The following is a 17,416-nucleotide window of genomic DNA, read 5'->3' on the forward strand; positions in this document are numbered from 1 at the left end:
TGACATTCGTAAATGATTACTAAAACCTTTATAACTACAGTTACAAATCATTTGTAAAGTATTAGTAAGTAGTGAACTATTCATGAATAAGCCATTTATATACATCTGTAAAAGATTATTAAATCATTTGTAACGACCCATTCTAAAGCATTTATAAACGTTTATAAGCAGTTTGTAGACTATTAACAAATCATTAACAACCTGTTTATTGACATTCGTAAATGATTACTAAAACCTTTATAACTACGGTTACAAATCATCTATAAAGGTATTAGTAACTATTCATGAATAAGCCATGTATAATACATCTGTAAATGATTATTAAATCATTTGTAACTGATGTTACATAATATATACAAGCTATTGGTAGCTTGTTCATGTTTAACATATGCTTTGTTAAACATTCCTAAAGTATCTATAAATCCTTAGTACATGTTATTATGTGCCCTATAGTAAAGTGAAGACAGTTCATCATTTACAACTGTCTGTTAATGTGTTTGTTCATGTTTAACATGCTTTGTAAAACATTCCTAAAATATCTATAAATCCTTTGTACATGTTATTATGTGCCCTACAGTAAAGTGAAGACAGTTCATCATTTATGACTGTCTGTTAATGTGGACTTTCTCCTTACCTGTTGCAAACTACCTGGCTTTCATGAATGCAGACACCAAACAATTACTAGAATTATCATTCATGTTAAGCAAATGATGCGTAAGACATTCGTAAAGAGTATATCAACCATTTGTGGTGTTAGGGACCAAAAAAGTCACTACAACGTACTACCAATCAACTCTAAATTGCCTGAAACGTACTCCTAACAGGTTTTTGGGGGGACGATTTTGGCCTCCACACTTAGTGATTATTTCGGATTTAACTTTCGTTTCGGTAGTTTGATTACAAAATGTAAGTTGTGTAAAAAATAATCTGACTATACTAAGTTGTTATTTGTTTGTTTAAGTCAGGCTATACTCTACTCAGAGTCATAAGTTTACAAAATGTACTAAAGTACAGTGAACGTCTGTGCGGTTTGTCTTCATCACTGAAAATAACGTACATGTAAACTGATGTCATGTGCAGTTGGGGTGAAGAAACACAACCATTTCACTCCTAATAATACCTATTTGATTTGACATCCTGACTTGCTGCTGTAGCTGAGGCTTGAACCTGTTACCTGCGGCTCACTAGTCAGTGACTCTATCCATTCACCTACAGCTGTTTCCTTGGAATCTGCGGTTCTGAAACGTTTTGTTGTCAACCCCCCAAATTGACATGTATTTGGGCAGTGGACCCCAATGTGAAAAGATGTAGTGTCAGGGCCCCCCATGAAAAAGATTTATATTTATGCTGTAACACATTTTTTTAAAGTTATTTGTCTTGTTTGTTGTTCAAGTCAAAGCACCAGGAAGGCTGTACTTGTCAGCCATCTGTTAGCTCAATGGGTTGAGACGCAGTATTCATGATCCAGAGGCCATGAGTTCAAATCCCATTGATGTCTTTCCTATGATTCTTTCCTTTGCAGACTGGCTTCCAGAAGATCAACTGAAAACTACCAGGAAGGCTATATTTGTCATCCAACTGTTAGCTCAATGGGTTGAGACGCAGTATACATGATCCAGAGGCCATGAGTTCAAATCCCATTGATGTCTTTCCTATGATTCTTTCCTTTGCAGACTGGCTTCCAGAAGATCAACTGAAAACTACCAGGAAGGCTGTACTTGTCAGCCATCTGTTAGCTCAATGGGTTGAGACGCAGTATTCATGATTCAGAGGCCATGAGTTCAAATCCCATTGATGTCTTTCCTATGATTCTTTCCTTTGCAGACTGGCTTCCAGAAGATCAACTGAAAACTACCAGGAAGGCTGTACTTGTCAGCCATCTGTTAGCTCAATGGGTTGAGACGCAGTATTCAAGATCCAGAGGCCATGAGTTCAAATCCCATTGATGTCTTTCCTATGATTCTTTCCTTTGCAGACTGGCTTCCAGAAGATCAACTGAAAACTACCAGGAAGGCTGTACTTGTCAGCCATCTGTTAACTCAATGGGTTGAGACGCAGTATACATGATCCAGAGGCCATGAGTTCAAATCCCACTGGTGTCTTTACTGTGATGCTTCCCTTTGCAGACTAACTTCTAGAAAAACAAGTTAAAACCACCAGAAAACCTGTAACTCTCAGCCAACAGCATAGCTCAACTGGTAGAGCGTCTGTCCAATAACATGACTTGACTTGACTTGAGTGGGTTAGATTCCCACTCGAGTCAAGTGTCCCCGGTAACTTGGGGCAACGGATAAATTGACTGATATCCTTAGTGATGCTTCCCTTTGCAGACTAACTTCTAGAAAAACAAGTTAAAACCACCAGAAAACCTGTAACTCTCAGCCAACAGCATAGCTCAACTGGTAGAGCGTCTGTCCAATAACAGGACTTGACTTGACTTGAGTGGGTTCGATTCCCACTCGAGTCAAGTGTCCCCGGTACCTTGAGGCAACTGAAAATGCCCCGTTGCCCCAAATTACCTGGGACACTTGACTCGAGTGGGAATCGAACCCACTCAAGTCAAGTCAAGTCAAGTCATGTCAATTTATCCGTTGCCCCACGTTACCGGGGACACTTGACTCGAGTGGGAATCGAACCCACTCAAGTCAAGTCAAGTCAAGTCATGTCAATTTATCCGTTGCCCCACGTTACCGGGGACACTTGACTCGAGTGGGAATCGAACCCACTCAAGTCAAGTCAAGTCATGTTATTGGACAGACGCTCTACCAGTTGAGCTATGCTGTTGGCTGAGAGTTACAGGTTTTCTGGTGGTTTTAACTTGTTTTTCTAGAAGTTAGTCTGCAAAGGGAAGCATCACTAAGGATATCAGTCAATTTATCCGTTGCCCCAAGTTACCGGGGACACTTGACTCGAGTGGGAATCTAACCCACTCAAGTCAAGTCAAGTCATGTTATTGGACAGACGCTCTACCAGTTGAGCTATGCTGTTGGCTGAGAGTTACAGGTTTTCTGGTGGTTTTAACTTGTTTTTCTAGAAGTTAGTCTGCAAAGGGAAGCATCACAGTAAAGACACCAGTGGGATTTGAACTCATGGCCTCTGGATCATGTATACTGCGTCTCAACCCATTGAGTTAACAGATGGCTGACAAGTACAGCCTTCCTGGTAGTTTTCAGTTGATCTTCTGGAAGCCAGTCTGCAAAGGAAAGAATCATAGGAAAGACATCAATGGGATTTGAACTCATGGCCTCTGGATCTTGAATACTGCGTCTCAACCCATTGAGCTAACAGATGGCTGACAAGTACAGCCTTCCTGGTAGTTTTCAGTTGATCTTCTGGAAGCCAGTCTGCAAAGGAAAGAATCATAGGAAAGACATCAATGGGATTTGAACTCATGGCCTCTGAATCATGAATACTGCGTCTCAACCCATTGAGCTAACAGATGGCTGACAAGTACAGCCTTCCTGGTAGTTTTCAGTTGATCTTCTGGAAGCCAGTCTGCAAAGGAAAGAATCATAGGAAAGACATCAATGGGATTTGAACTCATGGCCTCTGGATCATGTATACTGCGTCTCAACCCATTGAGCTAACAGTTGGATGACAAATATAGCCTTCCTGGTAGTTTTCAGTTGATCTTCTGGAAGCCAGTCTGCAAAGGAAAGAATCATAGGAAAGACATCAATGGGATTTGAACTCATGGCCTCTGGATCATGAATACTGCGTCTCAACCCATTGAGCTAACAGATGGCTGACAAGTACAGCCTTCCTGGTGCTTTGACTTGAACAACAAACAAGACAAATAACTTTAAAAAAATGTGTTACAGCATAAATATAAATCTTTTTCATGGGGGGCCCTGACACTACATCTTTTCACATTGGGGTCCACTGCCCAAATACATGTCAATTTGGGGGGTTGACAACAAAACGTTTCAGAACCGCAGATTCCAAGGGAACAGCTGTAGGTGAATGGATAGAGTCACTGACTAGTGAGCCGCAGGTAATAGGTTCAAGCCTCAGCTACAGCAGCAAGTCAGGATGTCAAATCAAATAGGTATTATTAGGAGTGAAATGGTTGTGTTTCTTCACCCCAACTGCACATGACATCAGTTTACATGTACGTTATTTTCAGTGATGAAGACAAACCGCACAGACGTTCACTGTACTTTAGTACATTTTGTAAACTTATGACTCTGAGTAGAGTATAGCCTGACTTAAACAAACAAATAACAACTTAGTATAGTCAGATTATTTTTTACACAACTTACATTTTGTAATCAAACTACCGAAACGAAAGTTAAATCCGAAATAATCACTAAGTGTGGAGGCCAAAATCGTCCCCCCAAAAACCTGTTAGGAGCACCGGCTTCGAATGCTATCAATACATTGAATGGGAGATTATCACGTTTTATCAGACCATTGAATTGGCGAAGTAGGCGAGCTACTGTCTACCCCGCGATTTGTCAGACCATTCATTGGGCATAATCAGGAGCTACTGACCTACCGACGGAGGCGGAGCAGTCCCCACAACAATATTTACGATTCTGTGCGTATCGGTACATAACTCGAACGGCGCTGAGTAGGCACAGGCGAGCGTCGCACCGCTCCGGACGGCAACTCAGTCGCCTTAGCTCCTTCGGTGGCCCGTCGCGGGGCTCCAGCTCGCCTGAGACTGCGCGCCTCCGTCATGGTCCGAGACCAAAACAACCAAAACCAAAACCGAAACTGAAGTATTTAAGTCATCTCCGTCGGTAGGTCAGTAGCTCCTGATTACGCCGAATGAATGGTCTGATAAATCGCGGGGTAGACAGTAGGTCGCCTACTTCGCCCATTCAATGGTCTGATAGAACGTGATAATCTCCCATTCTATGCATTGATAGCATCCGAATCAGGTGTTAGGAGTACGTTTCAGGCAATTTAAAGTTGATTGGTAGTGACTTTTTTTTTGGTCCCTAACATTCATCGAGCTCTGGACTTAGTAATTTTTTTTCCGTTTCGGTAGTGACACAATGGTGTCACTACCGAAAGGGAAAAAAAAATGTTCCCCCAAAAACCTGTTAGGAGTACGTTTCAGGCAATTTAAAGTTGATTGGTAGTGACTTTTTTTTTGGTCCCTAACATTCATCGAGCTCTGGACTTAGTCATTTTTTTTCCGTTTCGGTAGTGACACAATGGTGTCACTACCGAAACGAAAAAAAAAATGTTCCCCCAAAAACCTGTTAGGAGTACGTTTCAGGCAATTTAAAGTTGATTGGTAGTGACTTGTAAATGTTTTTGTCAAGTGTTTCAGTTACAAAATACTTAATTTCAATATTAATTGCAAATATTGTTTGTCCTTCCAAATAAATGTATATGGAAGATGAGACCTATTGTGATTGCTTCAATAATGAATTACTATATTTTATTGATAATTTTTCATTATATTTCTAACATAAAGCAAACATATTCACTCATAACATTGTTATGAGTGAATATTTAGCTAAAAGAGTTAAGTGACTATGGCACCGCCTTGTAAACAAAATACTATGGTCACTACCGTAACAATACAGTCACTACCGAATCACCAGTTATGTTGTCAAAAATCAAAGATAGTGAGTTATCAACCAATATTTTATGATAATGATTGGTTAGGTATATGTGTTATGTCAACAATCAATGTTTAGCAAAAAGAGTTAAGTGACTATGGCACGGCCTTGTAAACAAAATACTATGGTCACTACCGTAACAATACAGTCACTACCGAAATTAGTGCAGTCACAACTGAAACACCAGTTATTTTGTCAAAAATCAAAGATAGTGAGTTATCAACCAATATTTTATGATAATGATAGGTGTATGTGTAATTTCAACTATCATTAATTCTGAAATCAATATAATCAACTTTATACATTTTACAAAGAAATATAGCATTTCATTTTTATAAATCTTAAGAATTCAATATTAAAAAATCAGTTTGAATATTCATTTTAATCTATTTAATTGTAGAAACCACCTACATTAATGTTTAGAAATAGTCTGTAAAGGGGAGGATGAAAAAATAAATTAATACATTCATATAACTATCTTTATTCTAAGGTAATTCTACATGTTTCGGTAGTGACACATTTTGGGAACAAAATCACATCAAACAAAATCCTATCATCACAAAAAGATTTGGCGGACCCCCTATAGTAGCTCTTTTGGGTCTTGAGTCGAACCAATTACTCCCGCGGAGACATCAAATTTCTCTTTTGGGCCTTGAGTCTTGGGACTCCAAGGCCCAAAAGAGAAATTTGATGTCTCCGCGGGAGTAATTTGTTCAACTCAAGACTCTTTTGGGTCTTGAGTCTTGGGACTCAAGACTCAAATCCTGGAAATGTCAAATCAGCATGTGTCTGTCTCCCTGGGGTCTAGTGCAGTAATAGGGATAGACTCCTGTGTTCTTGGCTGTTGCTGACAATAAGCCCACTTGTAAAGTGCATGAGGCTATATGTGTAGAGGGAAAAAAGAGAAGACTAGGTAAAAAAAAAACTTTAATCTGAAACACAATTTTATACAATATAGAGTAGGGGGTCCCTGCTTCATCTCTCTCTCAGCTAGGGGGTCCTTGGCCTGAAAACGTTCACAGCTAAATTGCCATGGTAACTAAGGTAGGCTTGCTTCAATTTTCTTTTGTGGAATCGAGTCATGGCTAAACTTAGCCAGGGTGAACTGGTTCAACTAATCTTCAAGATAATTCAGTTTTCATGGAACCGATTCATCCCTAATCCTGGCTAAATTAAGCCAGGATAGGTGTTAAAGCCAGGCTTTAGCTCTAATTCACCTTTCGTGGAATAGGGCCCAGGGTGCTCTGGCTAAAATAATCTGGCAAGATAATTCAGCTTTCATATAACCGATTCATCGCTAAATTAAACCAGGATAGGTGTTAAATCCAGGCTTAACCCCTAATTCTGCTTTCGGGAAATAGGCCCCTGCTCATCATAACATGTTTGTGTACAAATAACATCGAAACAGGTGTGCAATTCAGAATGTACGACAAAATTAATCTTCAACGTTTTATTTCCAAAAAAGTAATAGTTAAGCTATATCTGCTTCCGGGTGAAGCAGATACAGCTATATTTTTGGGGGAGGCATCCTGAATCCTTTGCAGCAAAATGGGATTTATCCTTAACTTTTTATAGTGGCAAAAGAACGTATATCACATGTCATATATATTTAAATATACACAGTACATATATATTTTATACTTTTCTGGTACAACAAATGACCACTTACAGTGACTTAAGGTGTAATTCATTTTAACAGTGATTATAATGCATTATTATAAGTAATTATATTATGCATTATAACAGTGATAAGGTATTACAACTATGAGAATTAACATGGGATGCATAGGAAATGTTACCAATCATTTCAAAATAAATGGTTCTTTTTGTGCTGCAAAACATTTATTGAATCAACTATTTATTTACTTAATGATATTCAATGTATTTAACTAAAAATTGTTATGCTCATGTGATCCATTTTATTGTGTTACTTAAATCCACTTCATCAGTGTGACATAATGTACAGTAGTTCTTTGTCTCACAAAAAATGTCTCATCCCGGGAAATAAACGATTTCAGCTGAACTGTTTTATATTAGCAGCACACAGCCAATACACTTTGGATGGCTCTCGCAGTTATGATTCATGACTGTACTGTCAACCACATGTCCAATATTTTAAGCATCTGTCCAAAGACTATCAAACGACTCCACAGATCACTTCTTCTGGAATTTACCCTTCCTCTTCTTCCTGCTTCCGGCTGATAGCGCCGCTTTCTCTGCTATGACCTGCTGGTACCTCTTCTTGTTAGATCTGGAAAGAGTGAAAGATTTTTTTTTTTTGTGTGGTTATAAAATAAAATAAAAACATGCACTTCTCTGTAGCTTCCCTTTCTGTGAAAAGATCTTAGATCTTGGCAGAATCTGAACTAACATGCAGACCAGCCTCAATGTTGCCTTTCTTGCAGGTAATACTTTTGTTACGTCTATTTTTACTTTGTATGTTTGCCCTCTGATGTTTGTGTGTAACCAGTGGTGTAAAGTAACTAAGTACATTTACTCAAGCACTGTACTTAAGTACAATTTTGAGGTACTTTTACTTTACTGGAGTATTTCCAATTTTCAGTACTTTTACTTCTATTCCACTACATCTCAGAGGCAAATATTGTACTTTTACTCCCCTACAATTATTTGAAAACTTTAGTTGCTAGTTACTTTGTAGGTCTGTATTATTATTACAAAACATTCATTATACCCATTTCGGTTATACCCATTTCGGCCATTTGAAAATAGCCGATCTACAAGCTCACCATGCGAGTGATGCGACGCATTGTGAGCTTGTGATATGCTTCTTCTTTTTTTAATGTTTTATCCCTTTTATACATTTTGAAAACTTGTGAAATGGGCATTCTGCATAATGAATACTTTTACCTTTGTACTTTAAAAAAGGTAGGGTAAGTGATTTGCTTTGGATAAAATAAGTGTTAAATAGCTCTATATTCTGATAGTACTCATTGCTATAGAGTGCTTGTTCAAAAAAAAAAAAAAGGAGTCTCCTTGTCTCTCCAGCTCTTTATAAAACAGAAAATGCATTTTCGTTTCAGTTTCAGTTTCATTGCCAATTTTATCTAATCAGGATAGAGAACTCAATCAGGATATAGATTAAACAAGTGAAATTGGAAGTGATGATACTAAGAAATGAGCAGGCAAAATGGGAACTGGAACACTATCAAAATGAAGCTTCAAAATGGGTACTTTCTCCTGATTGGCTGAGATTTTGACACCTACCGGAAAATGTATTTTCTGTTTATTAACACATTGCGTGCCAATCGCGTAGATCTACGCAAACCTAAATAATTGCGCAGCGTGCCAGTCGCATAGATCTACGCGAAGTGGTCTTTTTTTTTTTCTCGCAGGTTCACATTTCATTGTAGGCCTCCCTCGCACTGACACATTTCATTGTAGCCCACCCGGATATAGAAATATCCGTATCCGGAGATTTTCGTTCCCACCCGCCGTCGCTCTAAATCTTCCCCTAATCCTCCATTATCTCTGAGTTTTTTTTCTCCTCGCTGAACGCTGTTTAACACAAAATGGAATGTCGCCGATTGAAACGGTCTTCTCTGGGCCACTCACACTGTTACCCTGTGTGTCTACAAACAGTTTAACGCGTGATCTTAAGGTATTTAGCGAGGTCTGTGGCGACGTGAAAAAAAAAAAAAAAAAGAAATCGCTGGCACTGGTGAGTACATTATGATATTAAACTCTGGCGTGGAATGTGTTTAAGAGCTGGAGAGACGGGGAGACTCCTGTTACTGAACAAACACTCTATAGCAATGATTACTATCAGAATATAGTGCTTTAACCTTTTAACAAAATACTTTTTGTTTTAACCCAAAAATATCACTTACCTACCTTTAAGCACATTTTGATACCAATACTTTTGTACTTTTACCCAATTACATTTTGAATTCGGTACTACTTTTTCGGTACTTTTTCCACCCCTGTTTGTCACTAACTCCAGAACAGGCTGAAAACGTACTGTCTGAACTCGGCATCAGCCAGCAGCTCCTCCACCATGGTTCTTTTCCTCTCCTTCTTGGGAAGGCGGGAATGATAGAAGTCCACTGGGCTGTCCACCACGGTCGCCATCTACACCCCAACACATGGACCAGACAGACAGACAGACAGACAGACGGTGAGTGACCACATTCAGCTTGGTGGGTTGACGCCATTCACACAGCAGCTACTTTCCACTTACATCGGAAGTAAGAGCAAAATGGCAGCCATGTGACGATGGTCAATTAGGAGCGCTCAAGCCTCACACAGTCACTGATAGGGGTGCAACAATAAAAAAAAAAGCCATATTGGGCATGAATTGGGCCCCTTCCTTACTTCCTTCACAGGTGTTACCAATATAATACTAATTAAGGCTCCGTTCCATTTAGCGTGGCACAGTGGTTGTCTTATCTTCAAGGACCCCCATAGCTCTGAGAGTGTACAAATGGAACCAAATGGACCCTTGCGGGTCCATTTGGTTCCATTTGTACACTCTCCATTTGTACCATTTCCATTTGTACACTCTCAGAGTTACACATCACCCACCACCATAAGGGGCCATTTGGGAACTAGCGTTTCTAGTGAGCCAGCATGCACAATAATCAGCACCCTGACCAGAATGAAACAGAGCCTTCATTAGTATCATTGGTAACACCTGTGAAGGAAGTAAAAAGAAGCCCAATATCTTTCCAATATGGCTGCTGTGCATAGAGCCTATTAACCCATTTACACCGGGAAGGAATCTGTGCCATTTTTAGATTTCTTTGGCTATTCAAAAATAACAGATCTACAAGCTCATAGCGCGGCACTCGGTGCCACGCTATGAGCTTGTAGATCTGTTATTTTTTTAATAGCTAAAGATGCGTTCCTGGTCTTAATGGGTTAATGAACCTAATCACAACTTTCTTTAAAAAAAAAAAGCTTTTAATGAAGTAATCGATTTTCAAAAATACTGAAAATACCCACAAAGGTGATCTTGTAGATCAGCTATTTTTACATGTGCCGTTTTACAAAGTATAAAATATGGCTTAAGTCTTTAATCAGACTAATCAATTAAGTCAATTAGTTGAAAAGCATACTATAATTTTGAGTGAAAAAAAACACTCTTCAATTATTTGAAAAAGTAATGGATAGAATAATAGCCAAGAACATAAATGGATAGTTACAGCACAAGTCACTGACCTGGAAATACTTGGGGAAGCCATCTCTGTCATTCTTCTTGTAGAACCTCTTGGGGTCCATGGACCCCCTCATCTTCAGGACGTTCAGGTCTCCTTTCAACTCCTGAGTCAGCTCAGGGGCCTTCATGTTGAACCAACCGTCCCCTGAGGTTTTCTCCCTCTCCGTCTAGGGAACACAAAGAGACACTTTTTCATTGTACCGTAAAGCCAGCTTTTGACAGACATAAGCCATCAATTAGCAGTGGTGGGAAAAGTACTAAAATGTTTTACTGAAGTAAAAGTATCAATACTGCAATGCAAAAACACTCTGTTAGGAGCGTCAGCCATATATATATGGCTGAAGTGGTTTATGCATGTTTTGAAATAATAATCAAAATCTACAAAGTAACTAGTCACTAAAGTTTTCAAATAATTGTAGTGGAGTAAAACTACAATATTTGCCTCAGATATGTAGTGGAGTAGAAGTAAAATAACTGAAAATTGGAAATACTCCAGTAAAGTAAAGAAATACCTCAAAATTGTACTCAAGTACAGCACTTGAGTAAATGTACTTAGTTACTTTACACCACTGATAAAAACCATCAACATGACTTCCTATACCGAGGCTGGTTTGTGTCGAGATGTTTTATCCTTTCCCCTCATTTAAACATTAGGTTTACTCAAGAGATGTCATGATAGAGGCCAAGAAGTCCCTAACTAAAAGAAACCAGGAAGTTGGGTTTGCTATGGCAAAGGATTTTCTGATATAACATGTTAAAGGTGCGGTAAGTGACTTTCTTTTGTTAAAATAAGTTAAATAGCTTTATATTCTGACAGTAATCATTGCTATAGAGCGTTTGTTCAGTAACGGGGGTCTTCTCGGCTCTCCAGCTGTTCAGTAAACAGAAAATCTGTTTTTAGGTCAGGATACCAAGTTTATCCAATCAGGAGAGAGAACTCATGCATGATACAGGGTATGTAATTTAAATTAGAAGTGATGACACAGAGAAATGAGCAGACAAACTACACGATACAATTGAAGATGATAAATGGGTACCCTCTCCTGATTGGATGAAATTGATAATCCATCTGGGGGGAGAAAAAACCCTGTATTTTCTGTTTATTAAAGAGATGGAGAGATAGGGAGACCCCTTTTATTGAACATTCTACAGCAATAATTACTATCAGAATATAGAGCTTTAGGTTTTTCACAAAATAAATACCACTACCTTTAATGAGAAAATGCCATGAGAGCCATCTTTTAACCAAGCTCTCCTCTCGTTTTTTGACAACTTACTCTGCGTTTCAATTTCGAGGCCGTTTTGGAGTCACTGTACGGAGGCACTGCATCCTTCTTTTCGTAGTCTGGACCGATCACACACTTCTTCATCATCTGCGGATAGGTAGAGAAACGGCATCACGAGACTGCAGGGTTAAGAAGCACTGCAGCACACCAACTCAGAGATACTGAACCAAAGTCAAAAAAAGGATTGGAGGCAAAATGCATGAAAAACACCATCTCGGGGGGTTATTGAATTTACCCAACCTTGCATAACTATAAAATTCATTACTCATTCTGCACCATAGATCACCTTCAAAAGGGGAAAAATCAATAAAAGTTATTTACCTCGTCTTGGATCTTCTGTTCCTTCAGTTTTTTCAGCGAGCTGGAGACAGGTTTTGATTTGCTGCCATCAAAATTGATGTATAATCCCCCAAGCTCCTTCACTCTGATGCCCGGGTCAATACGGCTGGACAACTCTTTCCTGAAACAAATTGGCACACAGAGAGAGAGAGAGAGAATACCTCAGGAGATGTAGTCATGTCTCATTTCTCACGTATGCATTATAGATACTAAATATAAATGAAGATGTGTATGAAGATTCAGGGTATATTATCTCTGTGTGCCTGATGATACGATATCGGTCTAATAAAGATTCACGACACTGAAGGAGAAAAAAAGGGGATTTACATTCCTCTGAATTAGGGTTACTGACACAATGGGAGCTTCCAGAGAAAATGATTTGTCCTGCTTTCAGAGAGATCTTCACTGAAGGAATTTATACAAAGATCTGGGCCATGGTATTGCATGTTCCAGGCCTATTGGATTTGATTGTGTGTACTGTAGGCGTGCATGTAATCAAGTGTGTGAAGCGGTCACTCAATGCATACTTACGCCTGAGCATTTCTACTTAAGAAGAGGGCTTTTGAATCTTCATCGTCATCATCATCCCCTTCTTCATCCACAAACTCTCCGTCAATTTTCTCCTCCTTTTCAGCCACCTCGGCCTCATCTTTATAGTACTGTTCATCGACCTCTTCGCCAGGCCTTGTGTCAATCATAAACAATCCATCGACTGCCGCCGAAACGCCCCCAGCCTTCTTGGACGGTCCCGCTTGCTCTTCACCCTCATCTCCAGAACACGCAGCATCCTCCTCTTCCTCATCTCCAGAGCCTTTCCTCTCTTCTGAATCATCCTCATCTTCCTCCTCATCCTCACTACTGTCCAACAGGCTTATTTTCCCTTTCTTCTGTACAACGACTAAGGGTGTGGGTTCCTGTTCAGAGGCTGGCTCCACTGTTACACTCTCCACTTGACTAGAGGTCACCTGAATGGACTCATTTAAGGCCTGACTGGGCTCTGAGGGGAGATGTGCTTCACCTAGGCTAGTTGTTGAACTATTCTCCGCAGTCTCCTCATCAGCCAGTTTGTCCCCAACCACATCCACATGTGAGGGCTCATCTTCCAGGCTCGCTGGCTGTGCTGGGTGGGCATCTGTGTGGGCGCTCACTACTTCATCTACTTCCATGGCTTCGTCATTCTCTTTAGCCTCTTCTGTGACTTCAGAAGTAGCAGCCATTTCACATGTTACAGTAGATGATTGGCAAGAGGGGACATCCACCGTCTCTGTCGATGGCACCGATGGCACCGTTTCCTGCATCACTGCCATCCCAGAGTCGTCTCCATCCTTATTCTCAGCAGACAGCTCCATCTGCTGGTCCCCGACAGACACTGCAAGCTCAGTAGCCACTGAGGCTTCTTCAGTGTGAGCATCTGACACCGTTAATGAACCGACTGCAGCTTCAGAATCTGCTGTGGTACTCGTCTCCTCCTCTTCCACGGGCATAATGGCAACCTTTTCAGCCTCTGCTGTGTCAGTACATTCTTCTGGAAGAGCAGCAGAGGGTAACTCACTGTGAGATTCACTCAATTCCACATCCGAGGTCAGGGTCACACTCCCAGGATGTCCGACCTCAATGACCTCTGGTTCAACAGCATTGGATGTGGGGTCAGAACTGGTCATCTCTTCAGTTTTCTCCTCCAGGGATTCATCTAGGGTCATGGTGTTGTCTCCCACCACTGTGCAATCTGGATCAGCAATGACTGTATTTTCTAACATGGACTCATTCAACGCACTCTCCTCTGCCTCCTCCTCTTGTTCAGATAGTTTTCTTTCTTGTACTCCAGCTTTTCTACTTTCAAGAACCACGCTGATAAATTTGGCTGATAGCCTGGTTGATGGCCTGCTGCTGTTTCCAGAACTTGTCCGGCTACTGGAGGGCGTCTCTTTGCCTTGTGAGGAGCAGGGGCTGCCTAGCTGCAGGTCAGTGAGGTCAGAATCTGACTCCACAGCAGTGGAACCGGTGGTTTTGGCTCTGACTTTGCGCTGGCTGACAGTTCTTTTCTCAGGTGTCATGCTGGGTCCAGACTCGAACCCTTCAGAATCACAGGACTGAGCCTCGGTAACGACAGCAGAAGCTGCCGTCTTCCCCCTTACGGCTCTGGTTCTTCGTCTCTGAGGCGTCGCACTGGGTCCAGACTCTAACCCTTCAGAATCACAGGACTGAGACTCGGCAGCTTTGGTTCTTCTTCCCTGAGGCGTCATACTGGGTCCAGACTCCAACCCTTCAGAATCAACAGAAGTTGCCGTCTTCCCTCTTACGGCTCTGGTTCTTCGGACACTTCGCCCAGGGGACTCAGATCCCTCGGATACGTCGTCCAGGTGCATTGGAATGGGCTGCAGGGCGGCCACGCGCTGTCTGGATCTAGTGGCTCTGCCTGCGGTGGAAGTTGAACCCTCAAGTCCCAAGAGACTACAGCTGTCAGCGTCTGACACTTCTGAGTCATCGGTCCGCTGGACAGCTGATGACCTGGTGCGAGTACTCTTCCGGCGGCTTCCGGCGGCTCTCTGAGATTCCGCTTCCAACTCGATGCTAGCTTCATCTTTAAAATGTTCCGGAATGTTCTTCTTTCTTGTGCTCCTACGGGTGCCTTTCGATGCGGACACTGCTGAGGTATGGGATTCTGCCTCCGATACCTCATCCTGACTTGCTGCCGAGCGGGTCGGTCTCTTCTTCTGCTGTGTGCGTGTGACTGGCAGCACTTCAGACATGGCCGAGCAGCAGGACTCTATATCAGACACGTCTGCCTCGTCATGGGTGGACTCCACAGGGGTGGCTGCTCTGGACTGCTCTGGACTGTGGAGTCTGGCAGCCCTGCTGCATCTCTTTAGCCCGGAGCAGCCTGGGGTCTTGGGAGATACTGGGCCTTCATCATCACCCTTGGGGATTATCTCTTCTTCCTGGACCGCCTGGTCAGAAGTCTCTTCTTTTTTTGCCGCCCCCCTGGTTCTTCGACCAGTAGATGGAGTGGCCTGGGTGATAGATTAAACAAAGTAAACAATAATGATAATAATAACAAACTTTATTTGTATAGCACTTTAAACCTGAGTTAAAGATTCACACAGCATCAAAGACAAAAGCAAAGGAAAAATAGTGCGAGACACAAAAGCATACAAGGATAAGATCACACAAAGACTGTAATCGGGTAGTAAATGCAAGTCTAAAAATTGTTTTAAAACTCGATTTAAAAGAAGAAGACAATATGCTATCCTGATATCTTCAAGCAGGTTATTCCAAAGGAAATGCCAACGTAGCCGGAAGCATTTCCAGGGTCGCCAAACTCATATGCTTTCAGCCTTCAGCGTGATACACACACTTTCAGGTTCTGTCTCATGGCCCAGTGATACCATACAAAACGAAACCGCTCTCTGATAAACAACGCTACCGGTTCCTTCTTCCGCATGTGCATGCTAGTGTTTCTTCTATGGATAATTATTATAACCGTGAGAGTGACGGTCAGTACGTGGCAGTTATTGGTTATGTCAATGATGTGGTTAACATGTTTACATTGTGTGTGCCAGTTGTTCTCAAAGCGGTCCGTGGACTCCCAGGGGTCCTTGAGTTTAACCTCAAAGCCCTATTTTATACTTTAGAAAATAGCACATCTGCAAGCTCAATGTGGGGGTCCTTGGCATGCAAGTGTTTGAGAACCACTAAGTACTGTACTTAAGTACAATGTTGAGGTACTTTTACTTTACTGAAGTAGTTCCAATACTTTTACTCCACTACATCTCAGACACAAATATTGTACTTTTACTCTACTAAAATTAAAAATGTCAGTTTTGCTTCTTCCACCACTGATTAAGTCATATGGAAGTTGGCAAACCAAGCAAATAACGGCTATAAACGTGTGATATATTGATGCACGTATACATTTAGAGACAGGGCGTTTATTTTAAAACACACCATTAAGACACTACGTTGTTTATAAACTATTGGGATATCTTATTATTAGCCAGGAGCACTAGCAGCATTCTGGATAGCCACTAGCTCTGGTCCATAGCGTCAGAAGGAGTTCTCCTTAACGCTATGTTACTTTAGAACCGTTGCAGCCCCTTGTCTCTAGTAAAGAATAAAATATACACTTTCACTACTCACCAAAACAAGAACGGTTTTAAGTTGTTAAAAGCCTACTTTCCTTAGTGGGAACACTCAAAGTCTCCCAACTCACGTCTAAAATACACTTTTTGACCAGAATGTAAATTAATCCACCGGATGGGAAATTATTTATTTACTCCACTGCGCCCTCTACAGATCCAGCCAATGGAATTGTTCTAAGGAGAAGATCTGTAGAGGGCGCAGTGGAGTGACTAAGACATTTTTTTCCATCCGGTGGTTTATTTTACATTTTGGTCAAAAAGTATATTTTAGACATGAGGTGGGGGGCTCCGAGTGTTCCCACTTAGGAGAGTCGGCTTTCAACATCTTAAACCCGTCTTTGTTTTGGTGAGTAGTGAAAGTGTATTCCTTATTTTTACTAAAGACGTGAGGCTGCACAGCCTGCACTACCGGGGGTGTGCGGGCAACGACTACAAAGTAACATAGCGGACCATATGGACCAGCGCTAGATAGCCACGTGAGTAGATTAGATAGGATAACAGTCTAAAAAACGTACACGCGCTATGATGCCGTTGACTGGCCTTTAGATTCATGGATTAACTGTGAAGCTTGTGAACATGTCACTTCATAATAACTCACCGGGGTTTGTTCGGAGGATGTTTTAATGTCCGTTAAACACACGCGGGCTCCTCTCCTGGTGGCCACCATCTTGATACACTGTGTAGCCGCTTCACAAGCTTCCGGGAAACGCTTTCAGCGAGACAGCGTACGTTGCCAGTTTTGAGAGAGACAAGCAGACAAGTCTTCGAAAACAAGTCCAAAAGAAGCGACTAGGGCGCAGCATGCTTGCATGATTGAAAAATGAATTATTTGGAATGTTTGAAACATTTTAAATACACAGATCTTGTATCGGGGTCCCTGGCACAAAATCATTTCAG

General features: G+C 41.2%; 1 protein-coding gene across 1 annotated transcript; it reads right to left on the reverse strand.

The window, feature by feature from the left end:
* Nucleotides 1-7,612: 7,612 nt before the first annotated feature.
* On the reverse strand, nucleotides 7,613-17,211 carry dnttip2 (deoxynucleotidyltransferase, terminal, interacting protein 2). The gene is made up of 7 exons (XM_084067016.1): nucleotides 17,118-17,211; nucleotides 12,912-15,391; nucleotides 12,363-12,501; nucleotides 12,033-12,128; nucleotides 10,758-10,922; nucleotides 9,559-9,668; nucleotides 7,613-7,830 (listed from the first exon to the last, which is right to left on the reverse strand). The coding sequence occupies exons 1-7, from the start codon at nucleotides 17,184-17,186 to the stop codon at nucleotides 7,734-7,736; spliced, it is 3,156 nt and encodes a 1,051-aa protein (XP_083923142.1). The 5' UTR covers nucleotides 17,187-17,211; the 3' UTR covers nucleotides 7,613-7,733.
* Between the last annotated feature and the right edge of the window lie 205 nt (nucleotides 17,212-17,416).

This window comes from Gymnoscopelus microlampas, assembly GCF_963454915.1.
Source record: "Gymnoscopelus microlampas genome assembly, chromosome: 9".
NCBI lineage: Eukaryota > Metazoa > Chordata > Actinopteri > Myctophiformes > Myctophidae > Gymnoscopelus > Gymnoscopelus microlampas.